The sequence below is a fragment of the Cnephaeus nilssonii genome (genome assembly GCF_951640355.1).
Source record: "Cnephaeus nilssonii genome assembly, chromosome: 16".
NCBI lineage: Eukaryota > Metazoa > Chordata > Mammalia > Chiroptera > Vespertilionidae > Cnephaeus > Cnephaeus nilssonii.
Genome location: NC_137087.1, coordinates 41,657,102 through 41,675,767, shown reverse-complemented (window position 1 = coordinate 41,675,767; position 18,666 = coordinate 41,657,102). Strand labels below are relative to the sequence as shown.

Below are 18,666 nucleotides of genomic sequence, written 5' to 3'. Positions count from 1 at the left end.
TCTTCCTCACCCACCGCCGTTTCCTTCACCCGGGATGGCAGGCTCCTCGGGGCTGGCTGGGCTCTAATAGATGAGGTGGGCAGACCTGGCTTCCTCTGAGAGGTCATGAGGGGTGACCTAGGGTAAACATGTCACACTTGCGGTCGGCACGTTAAATAAACGAGGCATGTGGCCCGCGGGCCGTAGTTGGACATGCTTGCCCTAGGGGGTCTGGGCTGTGGTGCACCTGAGGGTGCAGCTCTTCTCGAGGGGCAGCCACTCCTCAGTGCCTGTTCATTTGCTAGTTGTTGCACACAGGTCCGCCTTTGCCAGACCTTGTCGTTTTTCAAGATAAGCTAGAAATCTGCATTTGTATGTAAAATCTCCTGATTTTTACTTGTTATTAAAGAATACAGAATTTTTTAAAATCATGGAGCATTGGGGAGGGGTCAGACAGCATCAGTGGGTTACATTTGGTTCCTGGTTTGTGACTTCTGACCCAGAGCTTAACCTGGGCTCACGCTCCTGACCTCATCATCTTAGAGACTTTGGCTCAGACTCAGCCATGGTGCTTGCTCTGCGAGTACATCTTGATGTATAATCTTTCATCTCTTTGCTCCAGTGTCTCCAGTCCCTGTGTGACCTGCGCCTCTCCCCCCACTTTCCCCACACGGCAGCTCTGGACCAGGCAGTGGGGGCGGCGGTGGCCAGCATGGGACCTGAGGTGGTTTTACAGGCTGTGCCTCTGGAAATTGATGGCTCTGAGTAAGTGCGACCCTGGTTGGCTTCTGTACGAGCCCTAAAAGGGTCAGATGGCTTGCTTTGCTCCAGGAGGGTGTCCACTCCTTTGGGTGAAGTCTCCATGTGCCATGTGGGGGTCAGCAAGAGAGGCCAGAGCAGGCTCGACATGCTCCCCAGCTCAGCAGGGGGCGTGCTGTTGGGTGTGCTGCCCTCCAGGCTGTCACCCCTTCCTCACTGGGCCTCTCCTGCCTCCTTTCAGAGAGACTCTGGATTTCCCACGGAGCTGGCTGCTGCCCGTTATCCGGGACCATGTCCGGGAAACGCGACTTGGTTTCTTCACCACCTACTTCTTGCCCCTGGCGACCACCCTGAAGAGCAAAGGTATGGGGCCCACCGCAGTCCTGGAGCTCAGCCAGAAGGGGTTGGGAAGGGCTCCTGGCCCAGCACCCCAGCCCTAGGCCTCCCTCTGGCAAACAGGTGACCCGCCAGTGCTTGAGGCCTAATTCAGTGGGCTGTCCCTCCCCTCTGCTCGAAGGCATGGCCTGGCCTTCCCCCATTGTAGGAGCCTGCCCTTGGCTGGCAGACATTGGCCTGCTCTCCCACTAGTGGAGTAATTAATTACACAAGCACACAGCGGCTTATACGTATGCAGAGATGTTCTAGCAAAAACCCTAACACAACCTACATGTCCATCATTGGGTTCCAGTGAAGTTAGTTATGGTAACACCATGATGTGTCCCAACATCACTGTGGGACACAATGTGGTCATTACAAAGGAAGAGACATGGGCGTGTAGATGGTGAGTTGAACAGATCAGATTCAGATCTCAGCTCAGCCACTGCAGTTGGTTGACTTTGAGCAAGTGTATTCAATTCCTTTGGGTCTGCTCCTCATCGTGAATAAGAATGATAATTGTGACATGAAGATTAAGTGAAATAATCATCTAAGTGCCCCATTACACAGCCTGTCACACAGAAATTGTCAAGTAAAACAAGGTTTCAGAACAATATATGTATAGTACATCTTGCTTATGTTTTTAAAGGTGTATGTCTGTTTAAAGAAACATAAGACCAATATATGGCGACAGGAGAAGATTTGACTTTGAGTGCAACATACATAGCTTATAACATAGAAACCCACACCTGAAACCTTTGTGTTCATGTTGACCAATGTCACTCCAATAAATTCAATTTATAAAAAAAAAAGAAACATAAGAAAGTCAGAAGAGATAGGGTGAGTAAGACAATGAGGAGACATTACTTTCTGTTTTATACAGGTCTTAGGTATTTATTTATTTATTTATTTATTTATTTATTTATTTATTTTTAAATATATATTTTATTGATTTTTTACAGAGAGGAAGAGAGAGGGATAGAGAGTTAGAAACATCGATGAGAGAGAAACATCGATCAGCTGCCTCTTGCACACCCCCCACCGGGGATGTGCCCGCAACCAAGGTACATGCCCTTGACCGGAATCGAACCCGGGACCCTTGAGTTCGCAGGCCGACGCTCTATCCAGAGCCAAACCGGTTTTGGCTTAGGTATTTGTTTTTAATTAATTTGTTTTTTAACATATTTTTATTGATTTTAGAGAGGAAGGGAGAGGGGGAGATAGAAACATCAATGATGAGAGAGAATCACTGATTGGCTGCCTCCTGCACACTCCTTACTGGGGATGGAGCCTGCAACCCAAGCATGTGCCCTTGACCAGAATCAAACCCGGGACCCTTCAGTCCACAGGCCGACGCTCTGTCCACTGAGCCAAACTGGTGAGGGCGAGGTCTTAGGTATTTAGAAGGAACAGTTTCCATCTGTGGGGAGGAAGGAATCACCGACATTGACTTCATCACTGGGCTTTTGGTTTTGATGAAAATGGGTCCTGGTGGGTAGGAGGGTGCCCAGGGTCACACTGTGTCCTTTTTTACACTCCAGCAATGGACCTGGCCCAGGTGGACCGCATGGTGGAGTCCAAGATCTATGACACGCTGCAATGGCAGGTAAAGGGTCAGTTAGGGGGATGTGGGTTGGGTAGTGCGGGGGCGTGGGTTGCTGAATGTCATTCTCGTTTACCATCCCCACCCTCCCCAGATCTGGACCCTCCTGCCCGGGTTCTGCACGAGGCCCACGGATGTAGCCGCCTCCTTTAAAGGGCTGGCGCGGACACTGGGCACAGCCATCAGCGAGCGCCCAGACCTGAGGGTCACGGTGTGCCAGGCCCTGCGCACTCTCATCACCAAGGGCTGTGAGGCAGGTACGTGTGGGCTCTGGGGTCGGGGGCTGGTGGGAGGATGGCTGTGATGGCACAAGTCCCCTGACTTGCTGTGACTCAGTGCCTGAGCCATGGTTCATCCTTTGCAAGGACCTGGGGCTTCGGCTGGGGACCCAAGGATGCAAAAAACCGCCCCTTTTCTCTCTTTACCCCCAATGTACCGACATCTGGGGAGTTATCCAGTCAGTGCTGAAGGGTTTCACTGGCCCCCAGGACAGGAGCCATGGAGAAGCATAGGTCATGGTGGCACCTTGTTCTCTGGGCTCTGGTCTCAGCCTCTTCTGTCTCATAGAAGCCCCACATCCATGGTCCTGTCACAGGTCCTCCTAAAGGATGCCTTTGGGCTACAGCCTGTGAGGTCATCTCCAGCCCCTTTTATGCAAACTTTGGTCCTCCTGCCAGAGGCTGACCGTGCCGAAGTGAGCCGTTTTGCCAAGAACTTTCTGCCAATCCTCTTCAACTTGTATGGGCAGCCTGTTGCAGCCGGGGACACACCAGCTCCTCGCCGGGCCGTGCTGGAAACCATCAAAACTTACCTTACTATTACTGATACTCAGGTGAGTTGATGGACAAGGGAGAGAATGCTCCCAGGTGGGGAGTGTTGGGTCAGGAGCATTGGAAAGCCCCAGACCCTACCCAGCAGGGCTCACTTGGGCCCGTGCCACCTGGAGAACAGGAGACCAGATTCCAGCGATGATGGCTGGGCCAGCGTGGGCTTGAGGCTTCTAAACGGGAGGGCAAGAAGGTATAGTTCTGTGACCTGCTGCTGCTCTGTATTTCTCTATTAAACAACTCTCTCCTTCTCATCCCGGGCGGGCTGCCAGTTGGTGAATGGTTTCCTGGAAAAAGCCAGTGAGAAGGTGCTGGACCCTGCTAGCTCTGACTTCACCAGGTAAAATCCCCCACTTGAGCTGGGGTAGCCCAGGGATCTGGAGGGTGTGGGTTCTCTGGAATAACTTAGGAAAGGCTTGAGATATTGAATGTCCCAGCTCCACTGCAAGGCTCGAGTGACTCCTCCTTTCTGGAGCGGCAGTATTGCCCGCTAGGGAAGGAGGGGACCCTGGAAACTCACTGCCTGGGTTCAGATCCCAGATCCTCCATTTACGGGCTGTGTGACCTTGGATACGTTACCCATTCTTTGCCTCTTTGCCCTGATCTGCACAACGGAGATGCGGATGGTACCTGCAGCAGGGTTGCTGTGAGAATTGAAGGGGGTGACACTGGTAAAGCACCCGCGGTAGTGCCTGGTACCTGATGAAGCCTCGATTAGGTACAAGCCATGATTATCGTCCATGGGCTCCTTCAAGGCCCCTGGTCCTCATCCTGACTTGTCCCACCTGCCCCTCACCCCGTGGACGTAAGGACAGTGTTAGTCTGTGCCCTTCTCCAGCCCTCGCTAAGCCCCTCCTTGGTCACCTGCCCTGAGCAGATTGTCTGTCCTGGACCTGGTTGTGGCCTTGGCTCCCCACGCTGACGAAGCTGCCATCAGCAAGCTGTACTCCACCATCCGGCCCTACCTAGAGGTGAGCCTGGGGCTGGGGCCCCACAGCCACACGGGGAGGAGTGGGCTCCTTGGAAAGGGGGTGGGGGCTGTCTTCTTTTCTTCATCCCTTGCTGCTGCCCAAGATCATCTGATTTCTTGTGCTCCTTTGTACCCTGTCTAGTCCATCTGTCACATAGATGCCAAAGTGACTAAAATGCAGTCATGCTCAGACCTCACCTGCCGAGGTGAGGTCTGGTAGAAACACGGCCATACTCCTTTGCCTGGATCGCTCACTGGGCCGTCTCAGCCCAGCCTGATCTTCATTCTAATCACTCATTTCCCCTTGTCCGTCCTCATCCCACCACCACTTGGCCTCCTTAAACTGTTTTAAGCATTGCAGATATAAGGGGCCCCTCAGTGCCTTTGCACATGCTAGGTCCTCTGCCTGACATGCTGTGGCAAGCCACCAGGCAGAACTCAGGCCCGCAGTGACCTGACAGCCATCGCCACTGCGACAGTTGAATAAGCAGTTAGCCAGAACGTGCAGGCAGACCCGAAGTCCAGGGCAGGAGAGGTGTCCTGGGGGAGAAACAGAGTATGCCCTTGGAACGGTAAGGGGTCAGGCAAAGGAGAGACAGTAGAAAGGTGAGCAGGCATTGCAGGCCTGGTGCGTTCCTGGCACTGCAAGTTCATGCTGCTGGCGTGGACATCGCTTAGAGGGGGGTCAGGGGAATGGATTGGAAGGCTGGGTTGGCCTCTTTCCCCGCAGCACCCCCGCCTGGCGCAGAGTTAGCCTCCTGCTGTCCATACTCTGCTGGCCCTCTTGTCGGACCTCATGAGCTCCAGAGGGCAGGGCCAGCTTCGGAATCCCCTCCAGTGCTGGCCTCAGTTAATGGTGACTGCTCTGTGAATGTCATCAGATGGGTGGTGGACTTCCAGTCCCCCCTCATCATCCATCTGTGTCCTCCCAGAGCAAGGCCCATGGGGTGCAGAAGAAGGCCTACCGCGTGCTGGAGGAGGTGTGTGCCAGCCCCCAGGGCCCCGGGGCCCGCTTCGTGCAGAGCCACCTAGATGACCTGAAGAAGACCCTGCTGGACTCACTGCGGAACACTTCCTCTCCTGCCAAGAGGGTGAGGATTCAGGACAGCCCCGTTCTGCCCGAGAGAGGACGGGACACCAGGAGAGGACCACATCAGGGGCTGGGGTGGTATTGAGGGGGCCTGACCATTGTCCCTCTGCCCTACAGCCCCGATTGAAGTGCCTGATACATATTGTGAAGAAGCTCACAGCTGAGCACGAGGAGTTCATTTCTGCCCTTGTCCCGGAGGTGAGGGTGCAGGAGGAGGTGTATGTATGTTTTGGGGGTTCCTTGGAGTGTGGCTCCTAAAGGCCTGTCAGGATCAGGGGAGGGTCGTATTGGGAGTGGGGGTGGGCTCGACTCACTGTCTGAGAGTGTGGGTGCCTCAACCTGCTCACTCTGCTTCAGGCCACCAAGCTCAGGGTGGCCAGCTCGGGAGTGCGTGCTTACGGGGCTGTCTGGGCAGGTGATCCTGTGTACCAAGGAGGTGTCGGTGGGCGCTCGGAAGAACGCTTTCGCCCTGCTGGTGGAGATGGGCCACGCTTTCCTTCGGTTTGGCCCGAGCCAGGAAGGTGAGGCCTTGGTGACTCAGGGCTGGGGTGGACGCTCTGCTCCCAGACCCGGTGGGCTGGGCTCTGCCTGGTGCAACTTGTCCTGCCTTCTGCCCTCCCAGAGGCCCTGCAGCGCTACCTCGTCCTGATCTATCCCGGCCTGGTGGGGGCTGTCACCATGGTCAGCTGCAGCATCCTGGCCCTGACCCATCTCCTTTTCGAGTTTAAAGGTACATGTTCTTTCTTGAAGGCCTGGGAAGCCCTCAGAATAGGAAAATACCCAGGAGGTCAGACAGGGTGGCCACCAGGTAGGGGAAAGGTCAAGGGAGGGTGGAAGAAAAGCTGGAGCCAAGCCCGGCCGCCTCCCATCTCCTCTGCTGCCTTTCATCCCATGCTCAGAGTGGGTGGGAGCAGGACGGTCCCGGTTTCAGTCCTGGTTCTACAGTCCCCCTGGAGCCTGACTCTTCCCTCTAAAAGGGAGGAGAAAAGCAGCCCCTCCTAGGGCGGCTGAAGGACCCCAGGAGACACTCCTTGGAAGGTGACCAGAGCCGAGCCAGGCACACGGCAGTCCCTCAGTGTTAGCTCTCGCTCTTGTGACCTGGCAGGGTCTGGGTCTGGGTGTCTCTGACAGTGGCCCTCTCGCCCCCCAGGCCTGATGGGGACCAGCACGGTGGAGCAGCTGCTGGAGAATGTGTGTCTGCTCCTGGCCTCCCGCACCCGTGACGTGGTCAAATCGGCGCTGGGCTTCATCAAGGTGGCAGTGGTTGTCATGAACGTGGCACACCTGGCCAAGCACGTGCAGCTGGTGGTAAGTGTCCCCTTTCCCCTCTGTGGGTGGCAATGTGGCCTCCAGGCTGCCATCATGGGACCAGTGAGCCCCAAGGCCAGCAAGTTTCAAGCCTTCTTTTAGCTACACGCAATCTTGTGCAACGGAAGGTCATGCAGGGGCCCTGGAAGGGACCAGTAGGGGAATGGTAGCCTGGTGGAGGAAGGGGCGCAGCACCCAGGCTGCTGCTTGTCACCCCCACCTCTTTGGCCCCTCCAGAGAAGCAAGGGCTCTACAGGGCAAAGGTCAGTGGGCAGGGCCATCCCCCATTTTACAGATGGGGTAGTGAGTTCAGAGATTGCCCAGCTCACACTGCTAGTGAGAGCAGCCCTGGGAACAGAACCCAGAGCTCAGGACTGAGACTCTGGGCTCCTCCAGCAGGGCCCTCATCTCCTTTTTTCTGCCTCTTGCATTTTGGTCTTTGGGTTTGAGGCTCTTCTGGACACCCCTGCTGGGCTGTAGAAGGGCCTGAAGAGCCTTCTGGTATTGGGCCCTCTGGCCCCCTCTGGCTGCTCATAAGGCATGTAGCAAGCTGGGACTGTTAGATCCTCTTGCTGCTGTACCCACTGCCTCAGTTTCCCTCTCCAGCTGGTTGAGTTGCATCAGACCTCCAGGGGGATCTTCCTTGCTGTCTTCATGTCTGACCTTGGGTCAGGGCGAGAGGGGGCAGATGAGAGTCATCATAGCCTGCCCCCAGCTTCCAGAGCCTGCAGCCTAACCGGAGACCAGAGATAGGAGAACAGCCACAGCAGGCATCTGTTCTGCAGTTATTAGAATTGATAAAAGCCCTTCAGAGAATCGACGGGGCTCTATCCCCCAGCCCATTGAGAGAGACTATAGATATTATTTGCCACCCACACGTTTCCCAAACCAGGCCATGTGAAGGCTTAAGAGCAGTCCAGCCAGAGATGAACTCAGGGCAACAGAAGGGACATATGGAACCAAGAGAAACCTGGGGGGGGGGGGGGGGGGGCGGGGCAAAGTACAAGCCATGGAATTAGATCTGGGCTAACTCCTTCCTCTGTGGCCACTTAACAGCCCCTTAACTCCCTGTGCCCGTTTCCTCATCTGTAAGTTGGGGATGATGGTAATATCTGCCTCACTGGGTTGTTCTACGGATTCGATGCGATCATGCATGTAAGGTGCTGAACACTGTTGAGTAGACTTTAAAGCTGTATAATCTTGGCAGGGTGATTGGGAATATGGAGGCGGGTTTAGGGGGAAGGTGGGGTCTGCCCAGACTGGAGCCTCTTTGGAGCAAGGGCTGAGCCAGGAACAGGGCCACTCTTGCCCTCACCTCTTAGCCAGCCCTGGTCCTCCCATTCCCTAGTCTGGACAGCTGTGTGGGGGCAGGCAGCTGCCCTCCCCCTGAAACCCTGGTGCCCTGCCCTGCAGATGGAGGCCATCGGGAAACTGTCAGATGACATGCGGCGGCACTTCCGCATGAAGCTTCGCAACCTGTTCACCAAGTTCATCCGCAAGTTTGGGTCTGTGCACTGAATGGGGGATTGCGGGAGGAGTAGAGGGGTTTTCCTCCCACCAGGGACCTTGCAGAAAAGGGGCCGGGCTGGGGGACCAGTCTCTTCCCTGTCATTGGAAGGGCTCTGGCTGCACACCTGCTACTTCTGGGTGGCACACTCTGGCCAGTGCACCTCACCTGCCCTTCGCTGCCCCCTCAGGTTTGAGCTGGTGAAGGGGCTGCTGCCCGAGGAGTACCACAAAGTCCTGGTCAACATCCGGAAAGCTGAGGCGCGGGCCAAGAGGCACCGTGCTCTGACCCAGGCTGCTGAGGAAGAAGAGGAGGAGGAGGAGGAGGAGCCTGCCCAGGGCAAGGGTGACAGGTGAGAAACATGGTGGTGTCCTGGCAGCCTGGTGCCCCCCCAACCCGGGGCCTGCCCAGGCAGTGCCCAGCTGGCCCTGCCTCTTCTTGGCTTTAGCATTGAGGAGATTTTGGCCGACTCCGAGGACGAGGACAGTGAGGAGGAGGAAAGGAGCCGGGGCAAGGAGCAGCGGAGGCTGAGCCGGCAGAGGAGCCAGGCGTGGCTGAAGGAGGGTGGTGGGGATGAGCCCCTCAACTTCCTCGACCCCAAGGTGGCCCAGCGAGTCCTAGGTAAGCAAGAATCAGCTGGCCCAAGAGCTCAGAAAGCAGGCTTACCTGTTCAGGGTGGAGGTGACTTGCATGGAGGCCAGTGGGAACCTCTCACCCTGACACATGCACACTGTTGTGCTGTGGGCACCCATCTGGGGCACAGACCTGGTCTTACTGGTTGTGATGAGGGTGAGAGAGGGTTAGGACTGGTCTTCCACCTCCTCACTGCCGGACTCTGCCATGCCAGCCACACAGCCTGGGACTGGCCGGGGCAAGAAGAAGGACCATGGCTTCAAAGTGAGCGCCGATGGCCGGCTGATCATCCGGGAGGAAGAGGAGGATGCTGCCACCACCAAGATGGAGGAAGAGGAAGGCTCTAAAGGTGGGCCGCCTGCCCAGTCTGGGAATGCAGCTGCTTCTGGCCTGGGCCAGGGCTGTGCGCGGTTGTTCATTTATTCATTAATTTGTTCATTCATTCAGACTATTTGTCGTAGGAGCAAAGGTAACTGCTTGTATCTAAGGCAACTTTCTCAAACTCGTTGAGTTTCTCAAACTTTTTTGACCAAATTAAGAAATCTTTTTGTGTTGTAATGCAGCCATTTATACAATTCTAAAGTCAAACAAAACTTTCAAAACACAGTACTTCCCCTTACCATGTGCGGTACACTCTCTTGGTCTCTCGTCTACTCTGTTCTGTTTCTTTCCTCTTCCTCCTTTTTTCTTCTTCAAAAGTATAAACTTGGCTGAAGCCCAGAATCTCACTGAGAGGTCGAAAGAGCCAAGTGTCTGAACCCGTTGTCTCCTGCTGTCCAGGAGCCCCTCCGGTGTGACATCTCTGAGTACTGTTGCGTCTTTCCTATCCCTCTGTGCACACATCATCCATTAGATCACAGAAGCTTAGATCTTCTAAAATAGACCTCTCTTCCTCTTTCTTTTTTGGTTCATGTGACTCACCGGCATCCTTTTAACCAGTGTTCTCCCGCTGCCCCTACCCCTAACTTACCAGCTGTATGACTGGACTTCATTTAACCTCTCTGTGCCAAAATGGGCATGATACCAATACCTGCTTCAGAGGGCTGTTGTGACGATGAAATGGGTAACCTGACCAGCACATGTACGTGCAGGGGATAAATGGGACGGCACTATTTCCTGATCTGGTCTCTCACCCTTGATAACTCCCATCTCTTTCCCCTTCTTGTGCACGATCCCGATGTTGAAAATGCCCCTCCCTCTCCTGCCTTCACACACCCTCCTGCCCTTTAAGGTCCAGCTCAGTCCTTCTTTAAGGCCTTTCCCCAGCCCTTCAGCCCTCAGGCCTTGTTCCCTCCACTCACGGCAAGTCCAGAGACTGCCCGGTCTTCAACGCTTGGTCACATGCTCTCTTGCGGCGGCATTGGATTGTTGATTGACTTTATTTGAGTTGGTCTTCCCTCCAACTGGTTCACTTCATACTTTTAAAAAAATATTACTGATAGCTTTTTTATTTTTTGGTATGAAGTGTTTATCTTATTTGATAGCTTTTTAAAATCATGGTAAAATATACACATAACATAAAATTTACCATCTTAACCATTTTTAAGCATACAGTTCAGTCGTGTTAAGTATATTCATATCGATACACAACTCATCTCCAGAACTTTTTTAATCTGGCAAAACTGAAACTCTATGCATTAAACACTAACTCCCCATTTCTCCCTCCCCGCAACCCCTGACAACCACCATTCTACTATCTATGAACTTGAATTTGAATATGAATCTAGGTACCTCATTAAGTGTAATCATTCAGCATTTGTCTTTTTGTGGCTGGCTTATTTCACTTAGCATAATGTCCTCAAGGTTCATCCATGTTGTAGCATATATCAGAATTCCCTTCCTTTTTAAGGCTGGCCTTATTCTATTGTATGTATAACCACATTTTGTTTATCCATTCATCTGTTGGACACTTGGGTTGCTTCCACTTTTTGACTCTTGTGAATAATGCTGCTGTGAACGTGAATGTACAAATATCTCTTCAAGTTCCTACTTTCCGTTCTTTTGAGTATATACCCAGAGGTGAAACTGCTGGATCACATGCTGATTCTGTGTTTAATTTTTTGATGAACTGCCACAGCCACACTGTTTTCCACAGTAGCTGCACCATTTTACATTCCCACCATCAGGACACCAGGGTTTCAATTTCTCCACATCCTTGTCAACACTTGTTATTTTCTGTTTCTGTTTGTTTTTATAGTAGTCATGCTAATGGTTGTAAAGCAGTATGTTTGCCGTGCTTTTGTATGTCTTTTTGGGAAAATGTCTACTGAAGTTCTTTTGCCCTTTTTTTAAAAAAAAATATATTTTTATTGATTTCAGGGAGGGAGGGAGAGGGAGAGAGAGAGAAAGAAACCTCAATGATGAAAGAGAATCATTGATCGGCTGCCTCTTGCATGCCCCCTGCTGGGGAATCGAGCCCACAACCTGGGCATGTGCCCTTAACCGGAATTGAACCCGGGACCTTTCAGTTCACAGGCTGATGCTCTATCCACTGAGCCAAACCGCCTAGGGCCCTTTTGCCCATTTTTAAATTGGGTTGCTTGTGTTTTGTTGTTGAGTTCTAGTTCTTTATATATTTGGCATATTAACCCTTTATTGGGTGTATGATTTACAAATATTTTCTCCCATTCTGTAGGTTGCTTTTTCAATCTGTTGATGTGTCCTTTGATACAAAGAAACTTGTAAACTTTCATGTAGTCCAATTTCTTAATGTAGAACCAGTTTGTTGGTTCACACTTATTTATATCCCCCACACAATGCCCAGCACATACAGGGGGGAAAAAAAAGTCCTCCCAGCAAAGTGAAGTAGGGGGGCTGCAGGGGTGCCTGGCTCCCTATAAAACCTGGGTTTACCTTAGAGTTGCAGAGAAAACTGTATTTACCTCAGAAGTGGGGTCACCACTTCCTTAAAGGGCTGTTGTCCCTGGGCCCTAGGACGGGAAGGAGAGAGGGTCAGTGTTCAGGGGTCTCAGCTCGCACAGAAGGACACAGGGTTCCTGGGAGGTAGCTGGCAGTTCCCTCAGCCTGATGAGCCAAGTGGAGGCAGATGAAATGTGGGGGGGCTCTGGGAAAGCGGGGCCTCCTGCGTGCTCACAGGCTTCTCTTCCTTTCGGCTCCAGGGGAGGATGAAGAGATGGCTGACCTGATGGAAGACTTGGGCGTCAGGAGTGTGAGTAATTCCTGCTGACGGAGGGCCGGGCCCTCAGACCTAAGCCTTGGGCCTGGCAGCTTCTTGCGGTCTCACCTGTGCTTCCTGGCTGCTCAGTAGAGCCCCAGGGCTGTGCACAGCAGGCTGTCCCTGGGTGTGGTGTGTGTCTTCCACAGCAGTGTCATGGCTGACCATTCTGTGGGGCTTGGGAGGGGCCTTCCTTCATTGTTGGCTGGGTTGTTCAGCTGAAGGAAGAAAGAGAAACCCCCGTCTCCATGAGGGGGTTGCTATGTAGGCTGTAAGAGCAACCGCTGGCCTGCATGCTCCAGGGGCAGGTCCTGCATGGGGTGGGGGCACCCACCATTGAGGGATGCTGAGAGCCCCACAATCACTGTTTATCACCCCTATTTCCAGAGGGGCTCACAGAAGATAAGTACCCTGCCCAGGGTCACCACCTGAACCTAAATCCTGGCTTATATGTAAAGTGCATGGCACTTAGTGATGCTAAATAAGTGGTGACTGTTCTTACTATTATTGCATTTTTTCTGGAACTCTTGTCTGGCCAAAGCCTCCCTGGTTGCTGCAGTGCATCCTCACCCGTGGCTTTGCAGTCCTTCCACGGCCTACTCTTCCTCCTGGAGAGCGGGAACTGACCACACCCTCTGAGGAGGGCCCCACGGTTCAGTGCCGCAGGACTGGGCTGTGTCAAGGCACCGAGAAGGACCTGGGTGGCCGCACTCCACAGTTGGCTCATGGCAATCATCACCTGCCATCGAGATCCCAGGGGCTTTATTGAATGGCAGTTGCTAAACCCCACTCCTCTGCCTGCAGTTATGACATCATTAAAATGCTGGGGACAAGTGACAACTGCAGCTGCCAGCGGGCATAGCTGTGGCCAGGTGCCAGCTGAACCAAGAACAAGCTGAGCTGTCACCCTCTGATGCAGCCAGAGTCCCGTTTCCAGCCAGTTTCTGTTTCTCCACTAGGAGTCCCCTCTGCTGTGCCCACGTTGCCCAGACACACCCTGTGTGTGCTGCAGCCTGCCTGGGGATCCCCTGGGGAGCTTGAGCCCCAGGAATCTGTAGTTTGAAGAGGCTTCCTGGGCACTGTGGCCCAGACCACAGCGTGGCTGCTAGTGCACTGATCTGAGGTCTGCACAACATTCCTCTGCCCGGCCTCGTTGTCATTTTCTAGGCCCAGGTCTCCTGCTGGGCTGGGCTGGGCTGGGCTGGGCTGGGCTGGGCTGGGCTGCTGTCAGGCCCACCTCTCCCCTTGGAGCACCTAATCGGGTGCTGGCATGTAGTAAGTGCTGAGTCACTTCCTGTTGGATATAACTGGGTGAACTGAGCTGTCCTGTTGCTCCGTGCTCACAGCTCCTGGGATGGTAGCATTGTTGAGGGACAGTGATAACTGGTTGAGCAGGGGTTTCCCATCTGCCTGAGGCTCCCTGGACCACAAGAAGTTTGTCCTGTACCCTGCGTCCCCAGGGCCTGGCACTTAGTAGGGGGTCAGTGAGTGTTTGACTCCTGGGGAGAGGGGAGTGAAGTTCATATGAGGCAAAGGACTGGTAAAGCTGTTCTCTCCAAAGAGGCTGAAGACCTCATTTACCTGCTAGGAAGACTGGGGCTAAGCTGAGGTCTAAGTACCCAGAAGGGCCCTGTGGGGGGACTTCAGTGTGGAGAGGCAGAGCAGTGGAGAAGCCAAGTCAAGCTCAGGCTCAGCAGTGAGGACCTGAGCTGGAACCTTGCTTCTGTCCTGCCTAGCTGTGTGATCTTGGATGGTTACTTGCCCTCTCTGAGCCTTAGTGTCCTCACCTGTAAGTAGGGGATCAAGTGCTTGGCAGAGGCCTTTCCTGCTAATGCAGGTTATGATTGCTTTTACTGTTACCACTAGCGAGGATGACCACATCCCCTTGTTCATGAGCTTTGCTTACCCCTTTGTAGAAAAAACACCAGAAGCTCAAGCGTCAGAAAGAGGCTGACGATGAGGAGCTAGAGATGCCTCCTCAGTACCAAGGTGAGGCTTCCACTCTTTCTTGAAACTCTGTTCTCTGTCACCGGTATTCGGCAGGGTTTATTGTGGGCAGAGCCACGAGGTTGTACGGCCTGGTTGCACTCAGTTGCCACCAGCAAAGATTGGCTGATACTTTGGCAGTCGTCCCAAGTTAGCATTGCAGGATTTCATCCACAGCTGTGTTGAAGTGCAGGCTGGAAATGACACTGATCTTGGCAGTATATGGGTTCCTTTAAGCACAGCTTTCACGTCTGTACGATGGACTAAGAGCTGCCATCCTGTCTCACGGTGTTGGTGTGTGAGAAGGCCTATAGTGCCTCATTTTATAGATGAGGTTCAGAGGCTCCAGAAAGTTAAGAGACTCGCCTGAAGTTCGAGCTGGGAGTTGAACCCAGGTCTGTCTGACTTCGAAGCCTGTGTTCTTTCTCCTAGAACAAATGGAGCAGATTAGCTTTTGGGGTGGGGGGGGGGGGCATTTTATGTTAGTGGAGAATATATGTTCTCTGTGGGTTCGAGTCAGTCTGAGGAGCCCCGTGGTCTATCAAGTCAGCGGACAGTCCTTCTCGAGAAAGGTATTTATTTGTCCTTGGTTGTTAGGGGACAGAGCCAGGTTCCTGGCCATGACCCATCTCCCCGACAGCTCTCCGAAGAGGTGTTCATTACCTCTCGGAGAAAGCTGCCCTGGCTTAGTCTGACTTTTGACCTCTGTTCCCCCTCTAGCTGGAGGCTCTGGCATCCATCGCCCTGTGGGTAAGAAGGCTACACCTGGGGCTGAATACAAGGCCAAGGTAAGAGCTGTTGGTGGGGGCAGAGCGTCTGGGAAAGGGTGGGCAGCTGTGCCATCTGGAGAGGCACCTGTGGAGCCAGACGGAGGTCTTGTTAGCATCTAAAGTCCGGACCTTGGGTTGGTTTCCAGAGCCATGAAGAGTCTTTGGCGCCACCTAAGGCACAGAATGAAGGGCAGGGAGGTCGCAGGGTCCAGCAAGTCGGGAGGGGGGAGAAGGGGAACCCCGCCCTCCTAGCTGACTCTGTTTCTCTGGGTGAGCAGAAAGCAAAGGGTGACGTGAAGAAGAAAGGTCGGCTCGACCCCTACGCTTACATCCCCCTCAACAGAACCAAGCTCAACCGCAGGTATGATGCTGGGGCGGGGGAGGCGGGGGCTGGAGCTGTGCTCTGGAGGGCCTTGTTCTCATTAAGCTCTCAGTTCAATTGCTCAAGTCTCTTCCAGTGTTTTATGTTTACTTTTTCACATGCACCTTCATGTAGTTGGTACCTACATGTATTGTTAACTTGAACTGCCCCTTTAAACACGATGGGTACTTCATGGCCTGCCCAGATCATGGGCTGCCCACTTCCGGGCAGCACTCCCGCCGCTCCTCTATTCCTGCTGGTGGGGGGAGCCATCTTTTGACATTATGGGAAGGAGGGCCCCCTGTTCTCAGTGAGATGTGACCCGTCTGTTCCTTGTCCCTGCAGGAAGAAGGTGAAGCTGCAGGGACAGTTCAAAGGCCTGGTGAAAGCTGCCCAGCGGGGATCCCAGGTGGGACACAAGCTCCGCAGAAAGGATCGTCGGCCCTGAACCCCAGGCCCCCAGGGCTGCTCTGCGGCCCAGTCTGTGGCAGAGCCAGGACTCAGAATGAACTGTTGGAATCAGGGCGTGGTTCTCAGAGCATGCAGGATTTTGGGAATTCCAAACGGGAATCGCCTTTTAGAGATGTCCTTGGGACCTGGAGATGGGGACGTGCCTCGGTGCCTGTGCGTAGGCCAGCGAGGTGTCAGTGCGTCCTGTCCGGAGTGGCCTGTGCAGCAGAGTGGACGGTCTTCCATTTGCTCCAGCTGCTCATGCCACGTGGCATTCTCAGCCTGGCTGTCGTCTAGGTGTGTGAGGTTTGCTGTGACTGACATAGAATAAACATGCGTCACCATGCATTGTCCCTAGAAACATTGTGTGTCATCACCTGCCTCCTTCGGGGACAAGAACAGCGTCTGGTCATTGGCAACAGTGTCTTGACCCCTTCCTCTCAATGCTGGCATCCAGTCCAGGGCTCAGGGACACCCACCTGTGGTTGAGACTCAGACTGGAAAGGAAACTCCAGCATGGCCATGGCTGCCTCTGAGCTCAGGTTCCTCCCAGCCACTTTGTTCACGATTCAGCAGTGTTCCCAAGGCCCTCCGTCTGCCAGGCACAGCTGATTACCACCTGTCTGGTCCTCACCTTCTCTTTTTTCCAGAAAGTGGGTCAGGATTCAGTGTGAATCCTGCCGCCCAGCTTTGTTGGTCTGGAGCAGAGAAGATGCAGACCCCCCTCGCTCCTCAGGCCACTTGTCCATCAGCCCAGAGTTCCCCGTGTGTGTGGGTTCCCAGCAGGCGTCAAGAAGCAAAGACCCCAGGGTTATTCCCCACCTCCAAATATGAGGGTTTATGCTTTATCCCCTGGCATTTGATTGACAGCTTTCCTCATCTCAGAATCTTCCTGTTTGAGATGAGACCAAGCACATATACAAACATCACTTACTCATTTCCATTCCGGTTTAATGCGCTTGGCTCTGATGAAGCTCCCAGAAGGCCCTGTGCACTTTCCCACTCATCCTCTGAGGGCACTCAAGTCTTAACCCCAAATTAGGACATTTCCTCCTGCTGATTTTGGGCTAAGAAGCTTAAAAACTACACTTCGCCCAGAGGTGGCGCTGTGTACATGCCTTGTTCACAGTCTGGAATGGAACAGCAGCAAGAACAGAAAGGTGGTCAAAAGAAGTGGAATTAGAGATTTGCAAAGGTGGTCTAACTGTGACCCCCACCGTTACACTTCTGGACACAAGTGGGTCAAATTAAGCCTATCCAGTCTTTATTATTTTCTCAGGAAATATATCCAGAGGTAGTAGGGGCTTCATGTAAGTAGATGCAGGTATGAGCTAATTGCCCAGTATTGATGTCTTAAAGTTTGAAGCCAACTTGCTTATTATAGTGTATCTTCTAAGGAGCTTTGTTTTCTTTCAAAGGTGGGAGGGACAGGTAACCAAGAAAGGTGGTTGTTAGTGATGTGCTGAACTTAATATTCTTTTGGAAGTAGACTTCAAGTACAAATTATCTTTTTTAAAAAATATTTTTTTATTAATTTCAGAGAGGAAGGAAGAGGGAGAGAGAGATAGAAACATCAGTGATGAGAGAGAATCATTGATTGGCTGCCTCCTGCACGCTCCCTACTGGGGATCGAGCCCGCAACCTGGGCATGTGCCCTTGACTGGAATCGAACCTGGGACCCTTTAGTCTGCAGGTCGATGCTCTATCCACTGAGCCAAACCGGCTAAGGCAAGTGCAAAGTATCTTTTTTTTTTTTTAATTTATTTTACTGATTTCAGAGAGGAAGGGAGAGAGATATAGAAACATCAATGATGAGAATCATTGATCGGCTGCCTCCTGCAACCTGGGCATGTGCCCTTGACGGGAATCGAACCCGGGACCCTTCAGCCCGCAGGCCGATGCTCTGTCCACTGAGCCAAACCAGCCAGGGCAAGTGCAAATTATCTTGATGCAGAGGCAAGAATTAATCTGCCCCATAAATTTCAGGTGTTTGAAACATGTTATGAAAGTCGATATTGCTTTGATTTTTTACAGGGAGGAAGGGAGAGGGATAGAGAGTTAGAAACATCGAAGAGAGAGAAACCGATCAGCTGCCTTCTGCACGCCCCACACTGGGTATGTGCCCGCAACCAAGGTACATGCCCTTGACCGGAATCAAATCTGGGACCCTTGAGTCCATAGGCCGATGCTCTATCCACTGAGCCAAACCAGTCAGGGCTGTTTCTTTTATATATATATATATTTTTATTTTTATTGATTTCAGAGAGAGGAAGGGAAAGAGAGATAGAATCATCAATGATGAGAGAGAATCACTGATTGGCTGCCTCCTGCACGCCCCTTACTGAGTATTGAGCTGAGCCCACAACTAGGGCATGTGCCCTGTCTAAGAACAACCAGGACCTCCTACTTCATAGGTTGACACTCAACCACTGAGCCACCCTGGTTGAGCAATACTGCTTTTGTTTTAATAATGGGGGTGCAGGGGAATCAGAAGTGTTCAACACAAGGCTCGTTCAATTTTAGGGCAACTACAATGGTTGAGGGCCTCCACCAAGATCCAGATTTGCCACTTTAATTCCATTGTGCTTTTGGCAGTGCCAGACTCGGAGACTTCCTCAAGCTTTCTTTTCTGGGGTCCATCCTCTACTCATTCTCAGAAATGAAAACAGAATACCCCACCTGACTGCACCAAAACAGCAACCTTTGTGTTGGCAGAGGATTTGGTCAGGCAATTTGCTCATGACACCTCTGGACACAGGAGGATCAAGTTAAGCCAGGCCTACCCCAGCCACCAGTTTATTCCTGACAGTGGCTGTTGTGTTAGATCTGTGGTCTTATTTGCAAGCCTGCCTGAGTCCACATGCTTGGTCATG

General features: G+C 52.8%; 1 protein-coding gene across 1 annotated transcript in view; it reads left to right on the top strand.

Annotated features, from left to right (window-relative positions):
- The window catches only part of RRP12 (ribosomal RNA processing 12 homolog), a 29,249-nt gene extending 12,871 nt beyond the window's left edge, over positions 1 to 16,378 (top strand). Inside the window, exons 14-34 of the mRNA XM_079793744.1 lie at positions 602 to 744; positions 980 to 1,101; positions 2,655 to 2,719; positions 2,811 to 2,973; positions 3,394 to 3,548; positions 3,816 to 3,883; positions 4,421 to 4,514; positions 5,446 to 5,604; positions 5,721 to 5,801; positions 6,019 to 6,124; positions 6,226 to 6,333; positions 6,754 to 6,911; positions 8,325 to 8,416; positions 8,609 to 8,770; positions 8,867 to 9,039; positions 9,266 to 9,400; positions 12,171 to 12,220; positions 14,143 to 14,215; positions 14,933 to 15,000; positions 15,261 to 15,343; positions 15,689 to 16,378. Of these exons, the coding sequence (XP_079649870.1) occupies positions 602 to 744; positions 980 to 1,101; positions 2,655 to 2,719; positions 2,811 to 2,973; positions 3,394 to 3,548; positions 3,816 to 3,883; positions 4,421 to 4,514; positions 5,446 to 5,604; positions 5,721 to 5,801; positions 6,019 to 6,124; positions 6,226 to 6,333; positions 6,754 to 6,911; positions 8,325 to 8,416; positions 8,609 to 8,770; positions 8,867 to 9,039; positions 9,266 to 9,400; positions 12,171 to 12,220; positions 14,143 to 14,215; positions 14,933 to 15,000; positions 15,261 to 15,343; positions 15,689 to 15,791 (2,361 nt within the window). The 3' untranslated portion in view covers positions 15,792 to 16,378. The remainder of the gene's footprint in view (positions 1 to 601; positions 745 to 979; positions 1,102 to 2,654; positions 2,720 to 2,810; positions 2,974 to 3,393; positions 3,549 to 3,815; positions 3,884 to 4,420; positions 4,515 to 5,445; positions 5,605 to 5,720; positions 5,802 to 6,018; positions 6,125 to 6,225; positions 6,334 to 6,753; positions 6,912 to 8,324; positions 8,417 to 8,608; positions 8,771 to 8,866; positions 9,040 to 9,265; positions 9,401 to 12,170; positions 12,221 to 14,142; positions 14,216 to 14,932; positions 15,001 to 15,260; positions 15,344 to 15,688) is intronic.
- The last annotated feature ends 2,288 nt before the right edge of the window (positions 16,379 to 18,666 follow it).